Source organism: Biomphalaria glabrata, chromosome 12 (assembly GCF_947242115.1).
Source record: "Biomphalaria glabrata chromosome 12, xgBioGlab47.1, whole genome shotgun sequence".
Lineage (NCBI taxonomy): Eukaryota > Metazoa > Mollusca > Gastropoda > Planorbidae > Biomphalaria > Biomphalaria glabrata.
In genome coordinates, this window is record NC_074722.1 from 2,857,949 (window position 1) to 2,878,831 (window position 20,883).

At 32.2% G+C, this 20,883-nt stretch overlaps 1 protein-coding gene across 1 annotated transcript; it reads left to right on the forward strand.

The window, feature by feature from the left end:
• The first annotated feature begins 116 nt into the window (after positions 1-116).
• LOC106075688 (cell division control protein 45 homolog) lies at positions 117-20,813 on the forward strand. The gene is made up of 18 exons (XM_056006683.1): positions 117-328; positions 1,279-1,338; positions 1,583-1,675; positions 2,993-3,087; positions 3,206-3,317; positions 3,649-3,761; positions 3,885-3,933; positions 4,089-4,150; positions 4,511-4,621; positions 8,458-8,649; positions 9,053-9,151; positions 9,878-9,989; positions 14,557-14,612; positions 14,811-14,949; positions 15,438-15,521; positions 16,305-16,423; positions 16,553-16,629; positions 18,283-20,813. Exons 1-18 carry the CDS (start codon positions 278-280, stop codon positions 18,345-18,347), a joined length of 1,689 nt encoding a protein of 562 aa, XP_055862658.1. The 5' UTR covers positions 117-277; the 3' UTR covers positions 18,348-20,813.
• Positions 20,814-20,883: the final 70 nt, after the last annotated feature.

Genomic DNA, 20,883 nt, shown 5'->3' on the forward strand with positions numbered 1-20,883 from the left:
GCTACTAACAATGACTGTATTACATTTTTTATTCAACGATACTTCTATTATGTTTGATAGAAATAATCGATTTCATTAGTCTTTTTTTTTAGTCTATAGATAGAATTATATTTATAGTTTGCTTTTTATGGCGGGTTGAAACAAATAAAGTTTAAAGTAAAGATCTACATCTAGACTAGGATATATATATTGCTAGATCTATAAAATAGATCTAGACTCTAGATCTAAAGAGTCTAAATCCATTCTCTGACATTTGTTAGTGACAATTATTTTCATAATGCTGGTTAGAGATTTCAAACGTGAATTCTATGATGTTGTACAACACCAGGTAAACTTCGGTAAAGTCGTAAAGTTAGTAATTTACTCTAGATCAGACGATCAGTAGAGCTAGTCTAGAGTCGAGTCTAGTTTTAAAATTATTGATTTTATAAGTTTACACTCTAGATTACAGTTTTAAGTTTACTTTTATCTAGTTTTATTTACTCTTTCTTAAGTTACTCACTTACTCAATTTACTGTTACTAGATCTAAGTAAGTGTTACTGTACACAGTAGTGAGTAGTGTGTTACAAGTTACTGATACTGTGTTACAGTGAACAAAGTACTAGATCTAGTAAATCTAGACAATCTAGTAGTACTAGATCTACAATATTGGACACTGTACACTACATTACTACACTCTACAGTCACAGTCACTCACACTACTCACAGTGTATTTGTAACTTTCATGTTAACTTCTGAGGCTGAAGACTAATATTACAAGTAGTCAAAGTCACACACTGACACAGTCACAGTGTCCGGTTAAGTCAAAAGTCTTATAAATTAAAAGTGTTTTATGTTAAGTTACATTTAATAACGTAGGTCTTAGTAAGTTAGTATAGGTACTATAGTAAGTATAGTTACAGTAAAGTTACTTTTAAAGTATAGACTATATTCAGTTATTCACTATAAATAGAGTCTAGTATAAATAGTATAATAAACTAGAATCCAGAAATCTAGATCTAATAGTACTAATAGTAATAATAATAGAGTAATAGTATTTTTAATTAAAATATAAAGGATATAAACTTATTATGACTTACACTACAGTTGACTACAGTTACATAATCTTAAGATTTAGATCATATAGATCTATATATTATAATTTTATATGATTATGATATGATCCACTTGTCACATTTTGTGATTCATATTTTTCTTTGATAAGGTAGATATAGATTCTATACCTCTAGACTCTAGATCAATTTGGAAATGATAATAAATTCTTCTTTTTATTATAGAGAGTGCTGGTTCTCGTTGCTTTTGATGTCGATTCACTTTGTGGATGCAAAATATTACAGGTAAGTTGTAAGACCCTTCAACCTTAATATTACAAGTAGGGCAATCTAGATGGTAAAGCCCTTCAAATAAAAATTTTAATATTAAAATAAAGTAGGGAGAAAATGAAATATATGCATGGAAATAAAAAAAAAATTGTTACATTTAAAAATAAAAAATGGTCAAATTTTTACTTTTCATTAAATTTTCAACATAAAATTTTTTTTAAAAAAACTTTTTAAATGAGCTTATTTTGTTTTGTTCCAGTATTTATTCCAGTGTGACCAAGTTTTATATACAATTGTCCCAGTGACAGACTTACAAGAACTGGAAAAAGCTTTCCTTGAAAATGCTGAAGGAGTAAGTTTATTTCCCAATTTTGATTTATTTGTTATTTGCTATGATTTCGCTACATGCTACTCCTAGTAACTTGAAAACATTATGAACAGAACTAATTTGGGAAACAATTAAACATGGAGTTTTGGGAAATTAACACTCTGAAAAGAACTAAACATAGGAAATTCGAACACTGAATAAATAGGGAAACTACACTAACCATAAGGTTGTAATTTCTGGTAAAATTATTCATGGTAGACGACTAGAAGCAACATGAAAGACAAATTTATTGATGCCAACTCTGCAGAAGTCTGCTATCACAATATTCAATGTCAAAATCACTGTAAATACAAGAACAGCAATAGACAATCATTATCTGCTGGCCCATCTAGTTTATTCCTGGTAGACCAGAATCAGCATGAAAAACAAATTTATTGATACCTCCAGCTTTTCTGAAGAAAAAAATGTAATGTGTCAACTCTGCAGTGGTCTGCTGTCACAATATTAGATGTGAGAACCACAGCAAACACCAGAACAGCAATAGATAATCATTCTCTGCTGGCCCATCTAGTTTGTAGCTATTTGTCACTTCTTCTTCGTTCTCATTGTTATGTTGGAGCGTTCAGATGACTAGACTAAAACATGAGATGAACTGCGCAGTGGTTTCCAAATCAGGGAGCTCTCTAATTAGTTTTCTTTCTATTGGGGTGTTTTTGGGGCCAGTGTCTTATACGGGCCTTTTGGTAAAGAGAGCAGTTTTGGAGGACATGGTCGGCATTCTCTGGTGATACTCCACATGGGCAGATTTCACTGGTTCCAATTTTGAGCTTCCGGTACATGTGTTGTCGCATTCTGTTGAGTCTGGTCCTGAGTCGAAAGATTAGACGTTAGTCTTGTCGGGATAGCATATAGTAAGCGTCATCTTTCTTGTGATTTGGATGAGAGCTCGTCCATTTTTCTTTTATTTTATTTACAATTAATTTCTTCAATTCATCTGGATAGAGTGCAGAGTTTATTTGTGAGTTAGTTTTCCCAGTCTTGGCGAGTGTGTCAGCCTTCTCATTTCCTTTTAGTTGTATATGAGCTGGTATCCATATTTGCCACTGAAATGTGTTTTTACCATGTATTCAGTGCTCATTGATTTTATGGCCATAGAATGTCAGCACAGCAATCTACATTTGAAGATTAGCTTATGTTAACTATGGCGATACCATGACACAGAAAATGTCTTGATAAACTAGACAATATACAATAAAGTCTTGGTTATTTGTGTATGTATCTTAACTCTGTGTGTGTATAGGGCATACCGTTCTGTTCACAAAGATTTTTTACTCAATGTAGATTAAACATGTGGTACTAATCAACTGCGGTGCCACAGTGGACATCGTGGACTTGTTGCAGCCTGAAGATCATGTTCGTTTTTATATTTGCGACAGGTGAGTTAAATTCTGAACTTATGATGATTATCGTTTTTTTCTTCAATGACTAGTTTTGTCAGAGCCAGAAGTTTTGTTAACACTCTGTATTTGCAGCTCCTTTTATTCTGTTCTTTAGCCACAGACCTGTGGACGTGCATAACTTTTACAATGCTGTTCAAGTCAAACTTTTAATGAGGGAAGATGAGCTGTCTACCATTCCGACCTATGATGAACTGTTTAGAGATGATGTAAGCCTGTAACACCCTTAGTGTGATTTGTATTGATTTAAATGATTTACTTGTCATGTTTGTCAGCAACATGTAAGATTTTAGAGGGAATAGAATCTGATGGTTGACAAGTTAGGTTGTTACTCACATCATTGATTGAAATTGTAAATTTGTTTAGGAATATTTGTGTTTGGTATTAGTGGTCTTGGTTAAAACTGCAATTCCAGTTTAATGGACATTCCACATTAATTATGTTAAAGTCCATTGTATCTAATATATACATGTGGAAAGCTAGCATACACCATTCTATATTGTATTCATGAAATACTTTTTTATATTTTATCTTTGTAAGTCTGAAGATTCTGGCAATGAAAGTGAAGACTCAGACACTGGGTACAAGAAGAAAAAATTTGACGAAGAATCAATTATACGCAGGCAAGAGAAAAGGAGATGGAGTGAAAACAGGTGTCCAAATTTTTAAATTCTCAAAATGTAATCTCTTAATCTTATGATTTTATATAACCAGTTGCCAATAAGGTGTTAAAATCTTCAGAACAATATTTCTAACTTTGATTTTGAATTTTGCAGAGTGAAAGTTTTGTTTGATTACACAAAGTTTACATCTTATGGAACATCAGTAAGACTCTCTTTTCAGAATTTTTAGTAAACATAAGCAGCTTTAATGCTTATTATTGAAGACATTACAATTTAAATAGCATCTAAAGATATTTCTTATGCAAATTAAGATCTGATACTTTATATGGGAGTGAACAAAAATGTATGTATTGTCAGGCTGCGCTGGTCATGTTTGATCTTGCTTGGAAACTTTCGAAAGATACCAACACGTTACTTTGGTAAGTTATACAATCTCTTCTTTTTTTTTCTTTTAAATACAGACACCTTATTAGCTTGACGATACCAGTCTCTGTGTTCATTTGTTGTTCAAATATAACAGAATTAAGGGGCAGGGGTTTAATGTTGATATTTCATGTTTGTTTCTCAAATTGCCAATATTACCTTTTTGAGTACAGCTCAGTAGAATAACCTTAAAATCAATGCCGTTTACTTTGATCTTTTTTTAGAGCAGAACTAGAAAGTAAACCAATGAGTTGCTGTCCTAATTTTCTAATCTTTCAGTCATTCAATAGAAACATGACGTCTGCTTCATACGACCTATGCTAGTGTCGTTCTGAATTTTAGCTTTTATTTCTTAGGCTGGCCATAGTTGGTGTCACTGACCAATATATTCATTTCAAAACACCAAGAGACAAATACATGGAGGATATATTGACGCTGCAGTCTCACGTGTCTAGACATAACCAAAGGTTTGTCACTAATTACTTGGAACATTGTTCTTAAGTTCTATTATGTAGACCTATTTAGCTACTGAATTTACATTACTCTTAAGTCTTCCTAGATAAACACAAGCTCATTCTCTGTGTATGTGAAGATGGCTGTGTAGTTAAGTCATGGTATTGGTTAACATCAATTGTAAGTGTCATTGTCTTTTTTTCTTACAATAAACTATTCTCTTTGCTTCGTGGCCAATAACTTACACCGACAGCTCTACTTCAACAGGGTAAAAGATTTAAATTTTAGTTTAATGAAAATAGATTCTAACTAATGCAATGTGGTATGTAGGAACATGTAACCAGTATTAAACCAAGGATAGAAAAACAACAACACAATGTGGTTAGCAATGTAATCAGAAATTTTTAAGCAAAAAAGCTGTTGGTTTATGGGAAGACATTAAGGGGAGGAGGACCACCACTATGGAGCAAAATATCGATATTTAAAATTAAAAAATCGAACTTTTTTTTATTTCATTATTTGAAAGTTTATCCATTTATCTACAAGTTTTGAACATTGAAATATGTAATTTTTAACTTTAAATATTGTTTTTAGTCATTTTTCTACAGCATGTATAATGTTTATTTCATCTAATTCCGAATCTACATGTAAATAATACCCTTGGTAACGCATTGAATACTTTTGAGTAGTCATATTCGACCTAGGCATATTTGGCATCAATGAAACCGTCGTTTCTTACACTTTCCTAAAATAACCGTATCTCCGAAATAATTTAAATAGCGTTTCGGCTTTGAACGGAAACCCGTGGTCACCGAGAGTGTAAAATATATTTATTTATAGTATCTTATTATTTCCGACAAAATGATTGGTCGGCATTGGGCTTCCGCCCCTATCGACATTAGTTTGAACATAAACAAAACATGGTTGTTTACGTTTCATTGATGATATAGTTTTAGATGCTCTACCTGTTGACTTATTATTCAACTTCTAAATCTAGATCTAGCATGAAAACTAAAAAGAATAGACTTTAGTCTAGATTCGTCATTCTAGATCTAGACATTATAAGACTATTAGCCGGCAGGCTAGGCTGAGATGAGGCCCTATCGACATCGCTATATAAATTGATTATAATTCATTCATATTTCCATCAACATGATCAACTAGATCTAAACAAAAACATCCTTACCACATGATAACTGGTGCCTCTCAATCAAGTAGGCCTAAAGCCAAAGCCTATCAAAGCTTGCAATACACATGTGATCTAGATCTAGCTGGATTATCAACAGTTTCACTACTACAAGATCTGATCTAGACTTAGACCTAGACCTAGTCTAGATAATAACTAATTTTCTTCTCTACAAGTTCTAGTCTAGTTACCACTTTGACATTCACTTTGGAAACAAGACTCAACTACCCAGGTAAAATAATTTTTATTATTGAAATAGATCTAGATCTAACTATTCTAACTTTCGATATAAATGTTATCACTATTGTAGAAAAAACAAACATCAATAGATCTATTTTTATTTTTTTTTACTGTACATAGGGCTGGGCTAATTCTAGACTATATTATACAATACAATACTTAAATTTCTGGATATAGATAAATAAAAAAAGAAATCACATTGTATTTCTTTGATATTATTAAAACTAACATATTTTTTTTTTTAGAAAAACTATTTTAAAAAAATAATTCAGCTGACTTTACAATCTTTTTTTTATTTTTATTTTAAAGGTTCTTCGGCATTGATGCAATCAACTGAAATTTTATGGAAAAGATCAGGGCAGAAGTTTACACAGAGATAAACAACTTTGCCTGATGGAAACACCAGGTTGTTATTGAGAGTTTTATGAACAGATCTGAGCCCCAAGGTATTGTCGTAAAACAGAACAATTCGTCGACCTTACAGGTTTCGAACTACTTGGTTCTCTTCGCAGCCATGTTTTATTCTGAAGTAAGGATAAGATCAGCCTAGGTGACCTGGGCTATGGTAATTCAACTAAGAATGCTATAAAAAAACAACCTTTCTACATGCTATGCAATAGCTATAAGAAATTATCATCATGTGGACAAAATAAGAAATGCCATTTTAGCCACTATTCGCCACTGGATTTCTTCTACCAAACCACATCACCCAACCGGAGTTTCTTCATGGTGTTATTTTAACTTTGCTGTCCCACTGGACAAAGTTCCTGTAAAAGTATTTAATGTGTTAGCATTTCTTAAAATATGATTTACTTGCTAATCTCTTGGAACATTTGTATCGGCAGTTGTCATATCAAAACCTTTACAGTGGCGCTTCTCGGGAGCCACCCTGAATGCAAATGAGATGATTCATCCAAAAGTAACTAAAGCAAAACAAAATGTATCTAATTTAAAAGAATAAACTTTTCAGTCGTTGGATCTGTTGGAAATTTGGCTTTGGATTTTTGTATGACTTAAAAAATGGTTGCATGTTTCCATTACTATTCATAGTCATCAACTTTCAAAAAATGGGACCTAAAAAAAAACCTGTCAAACTCAGTATAAAAGAGAAATAAAGCTATTTAACACAGATGTCACTTAAGGAGAGCAGCTTAAGCTTGCAGAGAAATAAAATTAATTGAAAAAATTGGCCCTACCTATGGAGAATACTGTTTAAATCATTTTAAAAAGACTTGTTTCTTTTTAGGTGTTTTTCTCGATAATCACATTTTTGCTTCGGTCACCTTCTTCAATTTGTATCTACTTTTTTATTTATTGATGGATTCTTATGAAATTTGGAATATATGTTAACAACATAATGTAGTTCCATTATATAGAGCCAGTTTTTCAATTTTTGTCTTCATTTTTTTAATTTTTAACATTTTGTCTCCAAAATTGTCATTTTTTATAGAAAAAAACATATCATAAGTTCGAATAAAAATATTTAAAAAGTAAAAAGATTTATTCAATTTCTAAGTCTATATCTTTCTAGATACATTGTTTAAGTATTAAATTCAAGTTATTTCATTCATTTTCAACAAATACTGTAGGAGTAGATACGGCTTAAAGTTACCTTAAAAAATCCAATATGGCGGCGTTTCCATGGCAACCAAAAAAATTTTAAAGATTTTTTTTACATTTTTTACATTAGATTAACTTCATATATATGTATACCAAATATGAATGCATTTGGTTAAAAAATAAAAAAAATAGCCTCAGGTGGTCCTCCTCCCCTTAAGAAAAACTCTAGTGTATTTTTTTGCTAAATTGCTTTTCTGTACAAAATGTTTCATATCCAAAATTTTAAAGGCACAGAAATATTTGTTTACAATGTTGTTGTGTTTTTCAATGGATTAGGTGGCATCAACTAGACATTAACATAAAAAAAAAAAGGATATTGTTTGACTTAGTTTTTAATACAGTTGACTCAGTGATCTGATGCGTCATCAGCTTTGTGAAAGTGTATGATTTATTTGCACATGATTGTTTTGACATGGAAGTCTTGCCTCTTCTTCTGTGCTGTTTTAAGTGGTGATAACAGATATGTTCTTGACTGTCTTTCTGTGTGATTACTTTTAATGCCTGTCTTACTTTTGATTGTTGAAGGTTTTGTTACGTCTTGTTTGATGGTGAACAAAGTTGGCTAATGTCAACATAAAACATTTCCTTCTTGAAAATTAGGAGATTATTAAGAGGTATGACCGTGGCTAAATTCTTTGAAGTTTTCAGCTGACCTTTGGTAATCCAACACCACCCCAGTCCCATAACCATCAAGGGTCAACTGTAAAGTGAAAGAAAGTTCTGAATTTCTTTAGAATATTGTTGTAAGTAGAAATGTATTCTTTAACTAGAGATAAAAGTTAAATTTTGTTTTTAAATCTTTAGGGGAGGTGACAACGAAAACACTTTGTCAATAAACAGTCTTAAGATTTCTTTTGAGGAGGAACTCAACTTTCCCCTCTATCGACATTGGACTCTGATGGACACCATCTGCCACTCCATGCCAATTGCCTGTAAACTGCGTCTCTGGTCATTGAAGGGGCAAAAGAGGTTGCATGAATTTCTAGCAGAAATGGGGTAAATAGAAATTGATGTTTATAGATCTCTTTTGATTTTGCAAATTAAAAAAAAAACTAGAAGTGAATAAAGTCTTCTAGTAAAATTGAGTATTTTTAAAGCTTTGTTTTTGTTCCAAAGGTATTGAACTATACATATTTTTTTGAATAAGACTTAGTATACGGATAATAAAGATTGTTATTATTATTATTATTATTATTCTATTTCTGTGCTGTTCTTTTTTTTTTTTTTAGAGTTACTTCTCTTTGTTTAGGAATTAATCACAACATTGAAACCAGAAATAGAAGTGCATGGATCAATAAAATAGACCAGACTAAGAATTTTAGTAGTGTTTTTATAACGAATGTTCAAACATAACAGCAAATATTTTTATTACAAAAACAAATGTTCATTTTCATTTCAGATTACCCTTAAATCAATGTAGACAACAGTTTGGTGCGATGGATGCTAACCTAAGGTCAGAAGTCAAAGGAAAAATCCAAGAGTTCATGAGTAAATATGGGTAAGTTCCATTTCATAATCCTTAAGGCTTAGAAACTGGCACAGAGCGGTTTAATGTTGTTCTGGCATTCAGGTCTGGGTAGTTTTTAAATAAATATTTCGTTAGTTGAGCATTTTATAGTGTCAGTGTTATTTCTTCTTCTTCTTCATCGTTCTCATTGTTATGTTGGAGTGTTCATACGACTAGACCAATACATGAGATGAGCTGCGCAGTGGTTTCCAAATCAGGGAGCTCTCCATATAGGTTTCTTTCTATTGGGGTGATTTGGGGCCAATGTCTTATACGGGCCTCTTGGTAGAGAGAGCAGTTTTGGAGGATGTGGTCGGCATTCTCTGGTGATACTCCACATGGGCATATTTCACTGGTTGTCAGTGTTTTAATTATAGAGGTAATAAGAAACATTCTTGTATTAATACCTGAGAAGTCAAGAAAAAAATAAGTACCTGGTTTGAACTCTCTTAATGTTAATTGGGAATCTATCTTTTCATATTATATTTTGATATTTTAGCTTAGTTTTCAAAGACAGTACTTTAATGAGTAATCTTATCCTGACAGACACAACTTAATCAATGATTTTGAAATTGAACTTAAACCATTTTAAGCTTTTTTTTTTATTATTACGATGCTAATATCTCTTGTGTGTGTGAGAAAACCATTTTGTGTCACATGACCTCGGCTCAAGATTGTGGTCTTCATGAATTTTATCTTATCTTATCTTATTTTCAGCTTGGACATCCAAGATGTCATTCTACCCTCCTTCTCCCTCCATTATGGATACAAGAGTCAACTGTGTGCCACAGACTATGTACTGTCTAGTATAGCTGTATTAGAATCTGGGGTAAGTCTTTTTTCTAACATAGAGATGTTGATAATGGTACACAGACTTTATCTTATCTTATATAATACAGACGTTACTTCAAAAAAATGATTATGTCCTACGCATCATGCATTTAGTCATGCATATTAACTCTTTGACTGCTGTGTTTTGTTTTCAAAAAAATGCTACTTTTTTTTAAAAAAATAAGAAAATGTTCCAAACATGGCTAAAACAAAAATTTATTGTTTAAGTACCAATGATGCTATAGTAACAAATTTGGTATCAAAGTAAAGGTAAATGAATGGAGAATGTGAAAATGTAAACATCTTTCTATTTAAATATAAGATACAAATTATAATCTAAATAATATGACACTCAGGAAAAAAAATGGACGCCAACTTTAGAACTTTTGAGACCTAAATTTAGATTTTGTTCTTTGTATTACTGTTGAAACAGCATATTTAGACTATTTACAGCATTTTCAAAAAGAAATGTGATAAAACAGTCAATAAAAGATGATGAATCATTGATTATATTATTATTTTTACCTTGTTTTTTAGTCAGAAAAAAAGTGAAAATTATTGCGCTTTTCATTACTACCAATAACAATAGATACCAGTACTAAATCTATCAACCAAATGCACTCAAATATTATGTACATTTGAATCAATGGGATATAGATCTAGATTTGTCTTCTTTTTATTTGCATAGAACATCTTTCATTCTAATACTAGACCAGTGCAAGACATAGGCTAGCGAGAGATCAAAGCCTAAATCTCTAACTAGATGAAGGACAATAAAAATCCTAATTCATTTTACCTAAGATTTAGACATCAAATAGATCATTATTACTGTTCCTTTGTGATATTTTCAAAAAGAAATGTGATAAAATAGTCAATAAAAGATGATGAATCATTGATTATATTATTATTTTTACCTGGTTTTTTAGTCAGAAAAAAAAGTGAAAATTATTGCGCTTTTCATTACTACCAATAACAATAGATACCAGCACTAAATCTATCAACCAAATGCACTCAAATATTATGTACATTTGAATCAATGGGATATAGATCTAGATTTGTCTTCTTTTTATTTGCATAGACAGGGTTCGTAGCGCTCCTAAAAACTCCTAAAATCTCCTAAAAAATGAAAAGTCTCCTAAAATCCTAAAAATTGCAGAAAATCTCCTAAAATTTTGTCCACTCTCCTAAAATTTTTACCCAATTTTTTTTTAAATATAATTTTGCTTATTTCTTGCTAAAAATGTGTGGGAAAAAACAACAACAGCGTAACTAGGCATTCTGATCGCGTGACGTTACGGACTGGCTGTGTTAATGAGCTGACCAGTAACGCTTCTACACCGCCTTTCACCCACTTGTGAAGCGCGACCTCGTGATTGAAGATGGCCTTGGCTCAAGCAAGCATTTCACCTGGCAGTATTTTTCTGATGTCAGCGTAGAAATGTTTGTTTTCATTTATTGTTACCACTAAAGACGCGCTAGATCTAGTCTGTAGTGACTATTATGTCTATAATTAGAGCGATTACCAGAATAATTTGTAGGCTACACCCCTCCGGGCCCTCCCTCACCTAAAATCTTCTTGTAAGTGTAAGAGTGACTTCGCGTGGAAAGTCGGTAAATCTTCTAAATCTAGATCTAGTTAGTATCTAGTAATAGTATCTAGATCTAGATTTAGATCTAAGTTAGATCTAGTGAAGATAATTCGCACCTAAACTGAAAACTCCGTGAATTTTAGTCAATTTAATGATCTCGATACATCTAATGTCTAGATTACTCTAGAAATATGCTAGATTTACGCTAAATCACTTAGAGTCTATATATAGTGAAGATAATTAGCACAAAGAAGTGAAAAGCCCGCAAATTTAGTGAGTTAGATCTAGACTCTAGATCTACGGTATATCCAGTGAAGATAATTCGCATACTACCGCGAAAAGTCCGCAAATTTTAGTGACTTAGATCTAGACTCTAGATCTACGGTATTTTCAGTGAAGATAATTTGCACACAGCCGCGAAAAGTCCTCAAATTTTAGTGACTTATATCTAGATTCTAGATTTACTCGAAATCACTAGAATCTAGTGAAGATAATTGTCACACAGCCGTGAAAAGTCCGCAAAATTTAGTGACTTAGAGTTAAAGTCAGCGAATTTTAGCGAATTAGCTTTAGAGTTTAGATCTTCTGTAAATTTAGTGAAGATAATATTCACATAGCAGTGAAAAGTTCGCGAATTTTCGTGACTTTGATCTAGACTCTAGATTTACGCTAAATCACTAGAATATATATAGTGAAGATATTTCTCTCACAGCCCCGAAAAGTCCGCGAATTTTAGTGACTTAGATCTAGAGTCTAGATCTACTGTAAATTCAGTGAAGATAATTCTCTCACAGCCTTGAAAAGTCTGCGCATTTTAGTGACTTAGATCAAGAGTCTAGATCTACTGTAGATCCAAAAGCCAATTTTTAGTTAGCAAATGTCAGCTAAACATTCAAATAGGCCAATATTGCCCTATATATTACTGGCTCTGTTTATGAGAAGGATTTAAGTTAGCTAATAAAAGAATAAAACACATTACCTCAAATGCACACCATGACTCTATTATCTATAGGATACACATAAGAACTAATAATGTACATTTCCATCACAGAGAATACACATTATGAAGGCATCTCTAAGAATGTTTGTTATTTAGAAAAAATTGAATAGCGACCAGTTGTAATGTTTTCAAATAAATCTTTGAAAAAAAAATGGTTGTTTGAGGTTTTGGGATGACAGTCAAGTTGTTACTTGATTAAAAGATAACTTTCATTACATTTTCTGTGGCATATTGGCAAGATATTTATTATTTTTAAAATCAGACAACAATAATTGATTTGATAAATGTGTATGTTTTACTATGTATCACACAAACGGACGAGAAACACACACACACATCATACATTTTATCCTTAAAAAACCTCCTAAAATCTCCTAAAATTTTGTCATGGAAAAGTGCTACTAACCCTGATAGAACATCTTTCATTCTAATACTAGACCAGTGCAAGACATAGGCTAGCGAGAGATCAAAGCCTAAATCTCTAACTAGATGAAGGACAATAAAAATCCTAATTCATTTTACCTAAGATTTAGACATCGAATAGATCATTATTACTGTTCCTTTGTGATAAATTATGGATTTAGAATAGTTTTATATTTTACTTTTATTTAGTAGTAAACCTTTTGGAGTGCAACTTGAACCAGTATAGTGATGGTGATGATTTTTACCAAAAAACAATACTAAAAAAAATTGCTAGAAAATATACCAAGAAAAGGCCCAGCATGGTGGATGAATATTGGATTTAGATCTGCCATTTCTGTTGTTTTCATTTATCTAAGGGTTAGATCTATAGGAATCTACAAAGGTGTAAAGATAAAAGCATAGATCTAGTCAACCTTGATCTACATTCAAGACCTAGCCCTAGTCTAAGGCTAAGGCCTAAGCGTATAAGGCAATACTAGATCTAGATCTAAATGCTAATAATGTCCAAGTCTGCTTCATCCTATGCTAAATCTTGATCAAGATCTTCATTATTACAATTCATAGAAGTATAAATAAAACAATAATAAAGCTTCTTCAGTAGTAAACATTGTGGGTGTGTCTTGGACAAGCATAGCCATGATGTTGTAGATTTTTACAGATAAACAATACTAAAAAAAAAAAAGAAAATGGGGAAAAAATGCCCACAGTGGATGATTATTTGATGTAGATCTACCATTTCCTTTCTTTTTATTTACCAGAAGCTTAGATCTAAAGATATATCTAGATCTAGAGTCCAAGTCTAGAGATAAAAGCTTAGATCTAGTCAATCTCGATCTACAGACTACACCTAGCCTACTGACAATAATAGATTTAGATCTAAATACTAATAATATAGATATAATCATATAAATACGCTAAATTTAGACCTACCTGAATCTAATCTAGATCAAATTCTTCATTATTACTATTTATTTGTGATAATTTTTAGAATAATTATAAAGTTTCTTCAGTAGTCAACATTGTGGGTGTGTCTTGGACTAGCGTAGTCATGGCGACGTTTTTTTACATTGTAAAAAAAGTAATAAATAAATGTCTAAATAAAGCCAAAAGCTTCTAATTTCTATGTAAACAAAGGATGAAGAACTCTTTTATAAATTAAAAATAGTTCCACTGTTGTTAGTTAAAATTTTTAATTTAAAAATGCAACGAAACAAAGGTAGGGTAAGAACGTCTATGGGATAGACGTTCCGTGCGTTTAGGGCAGACAGACCGTCTATGGGATAGACGCTCCGCACTCATTGAGTTAACCAATGACTTAAATTCTGCCAAGTATCTGGTTTTCCTGGCTAGCTCAGGCAACCCATTCCATGCTCTAATAGCACTAGGGAAGAAGGAGTATTTGTACAAATTTGTCCTAGCATATGGGACGAGGAATGTGCCTTTATCTTTGTGTCTTTCAGAGTATTTAAGGTATAGATTGTGATGTAATATCAATAGCTAATGGAAAAATGAATAAATATATTGCATGAAATTCTATTGCAATTTCTCTTCAGGATAAGTCAAGGTCATCTACGGATAATTTCCTTGAAGCTTGTGATATTCTTCAAAAGTAAGTACATTGGATATTATGACTTTATGTTTTGGCTTGGTGATTTGACTAAAATTTTGACTTATTGTTTATGTTGTGCTTTTGTGATGTGTGTTGCGAATTAGTTTTGTGGATAAGCCATGTGAATTTGTGAAAAGCATGGAGATAATACTTTATAAGAATTTTGAAGATATTTGTTTTGAATGCATGGCCCTACAGAGGTTGTACTGACAAAATGGAAGCTGGTCTGTCGGCAGCTAAGCTACAGTTGAGAAGTATCTACACCCAAGTTCAGAGTTTCCTTGAAATGCATCAGATCATCTCGGCAGGACCATTTCTCTATGTCTTTGTTCAGGAGGTTAGTGCCTAGTGTTCTGCTAATGGAGTGTTCTTTGAGATCATCTAAAATTATCACTTGATTAATTTTGTGGAGATGACCACATCCACACTCAGACCAACACATTTCATTTGGGCTTGAGCCTTCATTTATGGTTTTCATACTGTTTTAGCTCCAGTCTGTTTTTCACATAGTCGGTAAACTAGCTTTGGTTAAGATATGTAAGACTAACATGTTTTGATGAAGCTAAGCCGTATCATCTCAGCGTGCCATTGCACTTTTTGGGACAAAATTGAATTTAATTATACTTTTTAAAATCAAATCACTAATAAGTATCATTCTTGGAGGTATAAATGTGTTTAAAAATTTCTTTTTTTTTTTTTTTTTTTTTATCCAAAAAAAAAAAAAAAATAATTTAATTCTTTAGTCCTACCAACAATTTAGTTGAATCCAAATTTAGAACTAGATATAAATAGCATCAAATAATGTACGCACATTGTTTCTGACAGGGTACGGCAGACTCGTCCTACTTTGCTCATCCTCAATGTTCTATAAGACTTGCCAGGTTTGCACTTCAAGCACACTGTGCCGTGGTAAGTTCCTAGTGTCAAAATGTTATTGCTTCAAAATTTACCTTTTTGAAAAATACATTTTTAGTGTTTGAGATAGTAAAGGAGAAGAAGAGCACAGTATTTCTTCCCTCCCTTGAACTTTTGAAATGATCATAAAAGTAATCATTTTCTAGTTGTCATAGGAGCCTATGAAATTAAACAGAAATGAGAAATAATAATAATATATTTATTACAAAAATGCGAATGAAATGTAGATTCATATTAAAGTCTTAGTCAAACATTACATATGGAGTTTACATGATAAGTGGCTTTTATTAAATAACTTCATTCCTTAGGAGACAAAGGATTTCTTATGTTTGCTAATTGTTATTTTTTTTTTGTAAACTTTAAGTTTTTTGATGATAAAAGGCTATGCTCCAATTACAAAAGGCCATGCAACTTTGTTGTGCATTAGAAATATTATACAAAAAAAACTTATGGCTGTTTCTATTTCCTTTCTCAATTTCAGAGATAAATGTTCAAATAGCAATATTTGAAATCAATAATTTGATATTAATTCATATGCAATCCACCTTCTAAATAAATTTTTCAGTTACTTATAACTTGAATAAGGTCTAAGCCAATCATTATTATTAATCAAAATAATCAATCTACTAGAAAAACATCATCTTTGGCAATTTCCTAGTGTTGTAAACCACTGTTGTTGTTTATTTTTATACCAGTATCAATTTCTCACTCTTTGTGTTAGTTGGAGAGGCAGTGCAATGATCCCAGTAAAGCATGTTCATTTTTGTTTGTTTGTAGAGTCGCAACAAGCGTGCTCAGAGTCTGCCTCTTGTGCTGGGGGCACCATTGCGACAGGAAGAAGGTACAAGTTTAGTTGTTGGCATACCTCCACTCGACACTGATGATGAAAGGAAAAAGTTAGTCTTTTGCTTTAGTAAATGTACATATCTGATAGTAAATGTACAAATCTAATACATACTTCAGTTTCCATTATGAAATAAGAAACCCATCAGCTGATATAAATTATGCATTTTTTTTTTCTTTAGTTTCTTTGGCAAAGCTTTTGAGCAGGCTGCAGAAGCAACAAATACAACAGCCAAATTTAACAATTTTGATTCCTACAGTAAGTATGCTATCTAGTCATGTAACTTTGTACAGTAGAGACAAGTTTTTTTTGTATTGTTCAGTAATAGTTTAAATAATGTAAATTATTTGGACACTGATCTCAAAAAAGGGCTCTAACGATTTTCTTAGAAATTTAGCAGTTGATGTATATTGCTGAGGAAAGAATCACTAGCTTGTTGGCCACACTGAGAAAACTCAAGCTTGACTGTTATAATTTTTCAAAGTAAAAAAAAAAATAATTTAAATTTGGCAAGAGAACTAGGTCTAGATTGAAAGCCAATAGCGACTAGCTAGGTTCCGTTACTTATGAAGGCCTAAATTCAAAGAATGAATGAAATCAGGGGCATTCAAGGCTGAGTGTGTTAGCAAAAGAAAAGCTTGAATTATGCTGACAAAAATTATTAAATTCTTGATTCCTTGCACCTCCTTCAACACATCTGTTTGTTTTATAAAACAACGTCAAGCATCAGAAACCAGAATAAATAGCTTACAACTGCTATTCAGCAGACTTAATAACCCAGCTTTAATATTAGAAACACGTTCAGGGACTAATTAGGATTATCTGCCTGAAAAAAATCTTTAAAATGTTTGTTTTTAGTGATTGTAGAGGATGCCAAAGTTTTCAATTGCTAACTAAGCAAAGAATGGTGTGAAAGAAGAAAATCTGAATCATTTCAAACTGTGATAAAATATTTCCAGTGTCTGGTTACCTCGTAAAGAAATTGCCTATAAACAAACAGCTTTTATGGAATTAAATGTCACTGATCCAGCTATGCAAACCATTACATCTGGTTTAAGTCTAATTTTGCTTGTAACAAAAATTCCCATTCTTATGAATTAATTTTCTGTTGCCGCTATTATGGAATGTGGAATACACTAGAGGCATTATTATGATAAAATCATTGCCAAGTGACAAGATCGACATCATTCTAACATATTCTAGAAAAGTCTAAGACAAAGACTAAATCTGTGAATATTTTGAGAAAAGTTATTTAAAATGTCTTATATAACTTTATGCTGTGTTAACTTCAGGATTGCAGCATTTCGTATATTATGTTATGTGCTTGAATGATTTTTAGTCTTTCCTGAGTATATTTCTTGATATTTAAGAAAATACACATTTGCCCCTCAAAATACACATTTCCAGGTCTTGAAATACACATTTCCCTTTTGGCATGTAGGCATCTCTGCACAATAGACTAGATAGTTTAATCTGGCATACTGTCAACACCAATTTTAGTTTTTTTTGTTTTTTTTTTTAGTTTCAATTTGGTACCCCATTGTCTTCACTTTACTATTACTATTTAGACGCTCCCATCAGTTGTGCATTGTGTGACAACCCTAATTTGTTATATCTAACCCAAGTTAAGTGTTCACCATACATGATCCAAGTTCACTTGGCTGTACAAACTAGTAAATACTGCATTGTAGACTTCTAGGAACAATTACTTTTATACTCTGAATAAACTGTAAATGTATTTTTTTGAAAGTGAAAGTAGCCTTTGTACTCCCAGTTAAGAAAAATTAGAATAGCCACGGGAAATACTGCATTCCTCATTAATCTTCGGACTCTTAAGACAAGCCTTGTTATTATTATTTACATATTTTTTTTAAAGTAGTAACAAATTTTTGAAAATCATTTTTGTTCCAGTCATTGAGATGAAGTCAGAGGACAAGAGCAAATTTTTTGATGCATTGATCAGTATCTTACAATGATGGTGCTGGTTCATCTCTATCACATGATGGATTGGATGCTTGATGGATGGAAATAGCTTGGTGCTCTGACTGTAATTTGGGCTCTTTGTTGACAATGGCTTTGGTTACTTGTACAGTCTAGTTCTTGTAACACTTAATTTATTTCACATGTATAAATGTAAAATAGACATACATTACACTTCGTTTCTCTCATATTGCAATAAACTAGGCATTGATTACGATGTCGTTTTCATTAACTGTGAACTAGGTAGTAGTTATAATGTTTGAACTCTGTGAAGACATTTTCTGTTTAGTAGTGACAGAAAATAGCAAAAAGTCTCAACATTTTTTCCCCCTTTGTTGTCAATGTGTAATATATCATTTAACTCTATTGAGACACACTGACTGCAAAAATGAAAATCTTATGCTGAAAAAAACTTGTGTACATAATTCATGAAATGTATAGTGCCATATTAAATATCTATGTATAATGATAGTACCATTGTTGGTTCAAGGCAATTTTTAAAAAATACTTTGATTCCACGTAAATCCCTGCATATGAAATACAAGTAGAGCATTTAATGAAATCTGGAGATGTAATTTTAAAGTCTAAATTTATAAATAATTGTTGCCTATTTAATGATACACATGAGGAGCTGATATAGATGTAATTTAAGTCTTGGCTATGCATCACAAACTAGGCTACCTGTTTCTTGGTGTGACTGCTATGACAGCTATAAATAGATGTTATAGTCAAAGGTGTGAAATACACTTCTTGCAAGTTAAAGAATTTTAGGTTTAACTTGGCTTCAGAGCTACTTGACAACCTACCAGTGTTCAACAAGATACTTAGAGCACAGATTTAAACCTATTGCTTTGAAGTCATCATTGTTGGAAACCTATTGCTTTGAAGTCATCTTTCTTGGAAACCTATTGCTTTGAAGTCAACTTTGTTGGGCTGTCACTTGATGTAGGCACACCATTCATTACGTTTGCATTTTAGTTTTTAAATTGATGAATATAGAAAATCTCATTGCTGGTCTTGGATGACCTTGACCTCACCTAACCTTATGTGATTATCACCATTTAAAAAAAAAAATATTTATTTTTTTAAGATGACAAAAATGCTAGCAGATGATTTTTGTACACCTAAACATGTATCTGTATAATCATTTTGGATGGTCTGACTTGGAGCTTGCTAAAATTGCAGCAAAAAATCTTTTAACAAGTGACCGGTACCGGTAGTCTTTTAAAAAGTAATCCTTAATAGTGACACTATCTACTTTGATTATTCTCTTACCTATTTTTTTTTATATTAAAACCACTTAAAGTGTTAACACATTTGGATCTATCTATAGATGAATATCAATTTAGCTATACCGTAGTTGATGTGCCCAAAGCAAATATAATTGTAAAGAGTAAGTTTGTGTTTTCATTCATAGGTACAAATGTTAGTCACCTGAGTGTTTTAACAAAAGTGAATTATCAAATAAAACAAGGTTTACACTAAACAAGTTGTTTGAGAGTATATTAAGTAAGTTGTTGATGTCACAAACAAATCAAGTACCACGTACTGGTACTGTGCTGGTGACCTAACCTTGAACTTCATTTACACACACACAAAATAATAACTACTTGTCAACCGGCGGTGTAGCATGCGCCGCTATTTTGCAGGGCCGACATTAGGCCACTGCAACCTATGCGATCGCAGTGGGCTCCGCACTTTTATAGGACTCTTGCTAATTTTAGGTGTATAAATTATTAAATTAAACCATTTTATAACAGATTTCCCGCTGCCTCCTGTCGATTTATACATATCCCTACCCAAACTTGGCCCCGCGAAATCCGTTTCGCATAGGGCTCTACCACCGTTAAGTCCCGTTCTGCTATTTAGTGACGGATGAATACTACTTCCCTCCCTCCCCTCTTTTGTTTTCATCTCTTAAATCACCCAGGATGACTACCTCCGTCTGAGTTGCAAAAATAAGAGAGATCTTTCCATGGTGTCCAAACTCTTTGAGTGTGCTCTGTCACCTTGATAGTTACTACAGAGTAGATTACTCCCCACCCCCCTTTTTTTTAACGTGAGGTAGAAATTTAAAAAAAAGAGTGATATTTCTTCTTGTTTTGTGACTACATGTTCTCCACCCCCCACCCCCTGTTTTCTCATGGACTATCCGCAGAAATAAGAGAGTGATCTTTCCTTTACTTCTCGTTTAAATTGTTGATGGAAGAAGAGAATTATATATATAGATTATTCCTTGCTGTTATTTTATTGCTGTGCTACCTAAAAAATTTATTATGTCACATCCAAAGTCTCAAATATACTCAACAGACATGTGCATTAGAAGTGACTGCCAACATAGTGTTGATAGTGTTGAATTTCTTTGACTATTAGGCTTAATTAATAAATGTTTAATGTGAATTCAACTCTAATGTGTAATTATTCTTGTAGGATTTATGTAATTAAAGTTTTTATAACATTCATTGATGGTTTTCTGTGCTGCATTCTGTAGGGAGTCATTGTGTATGAACATGGGATAAGCTTAATTAATTA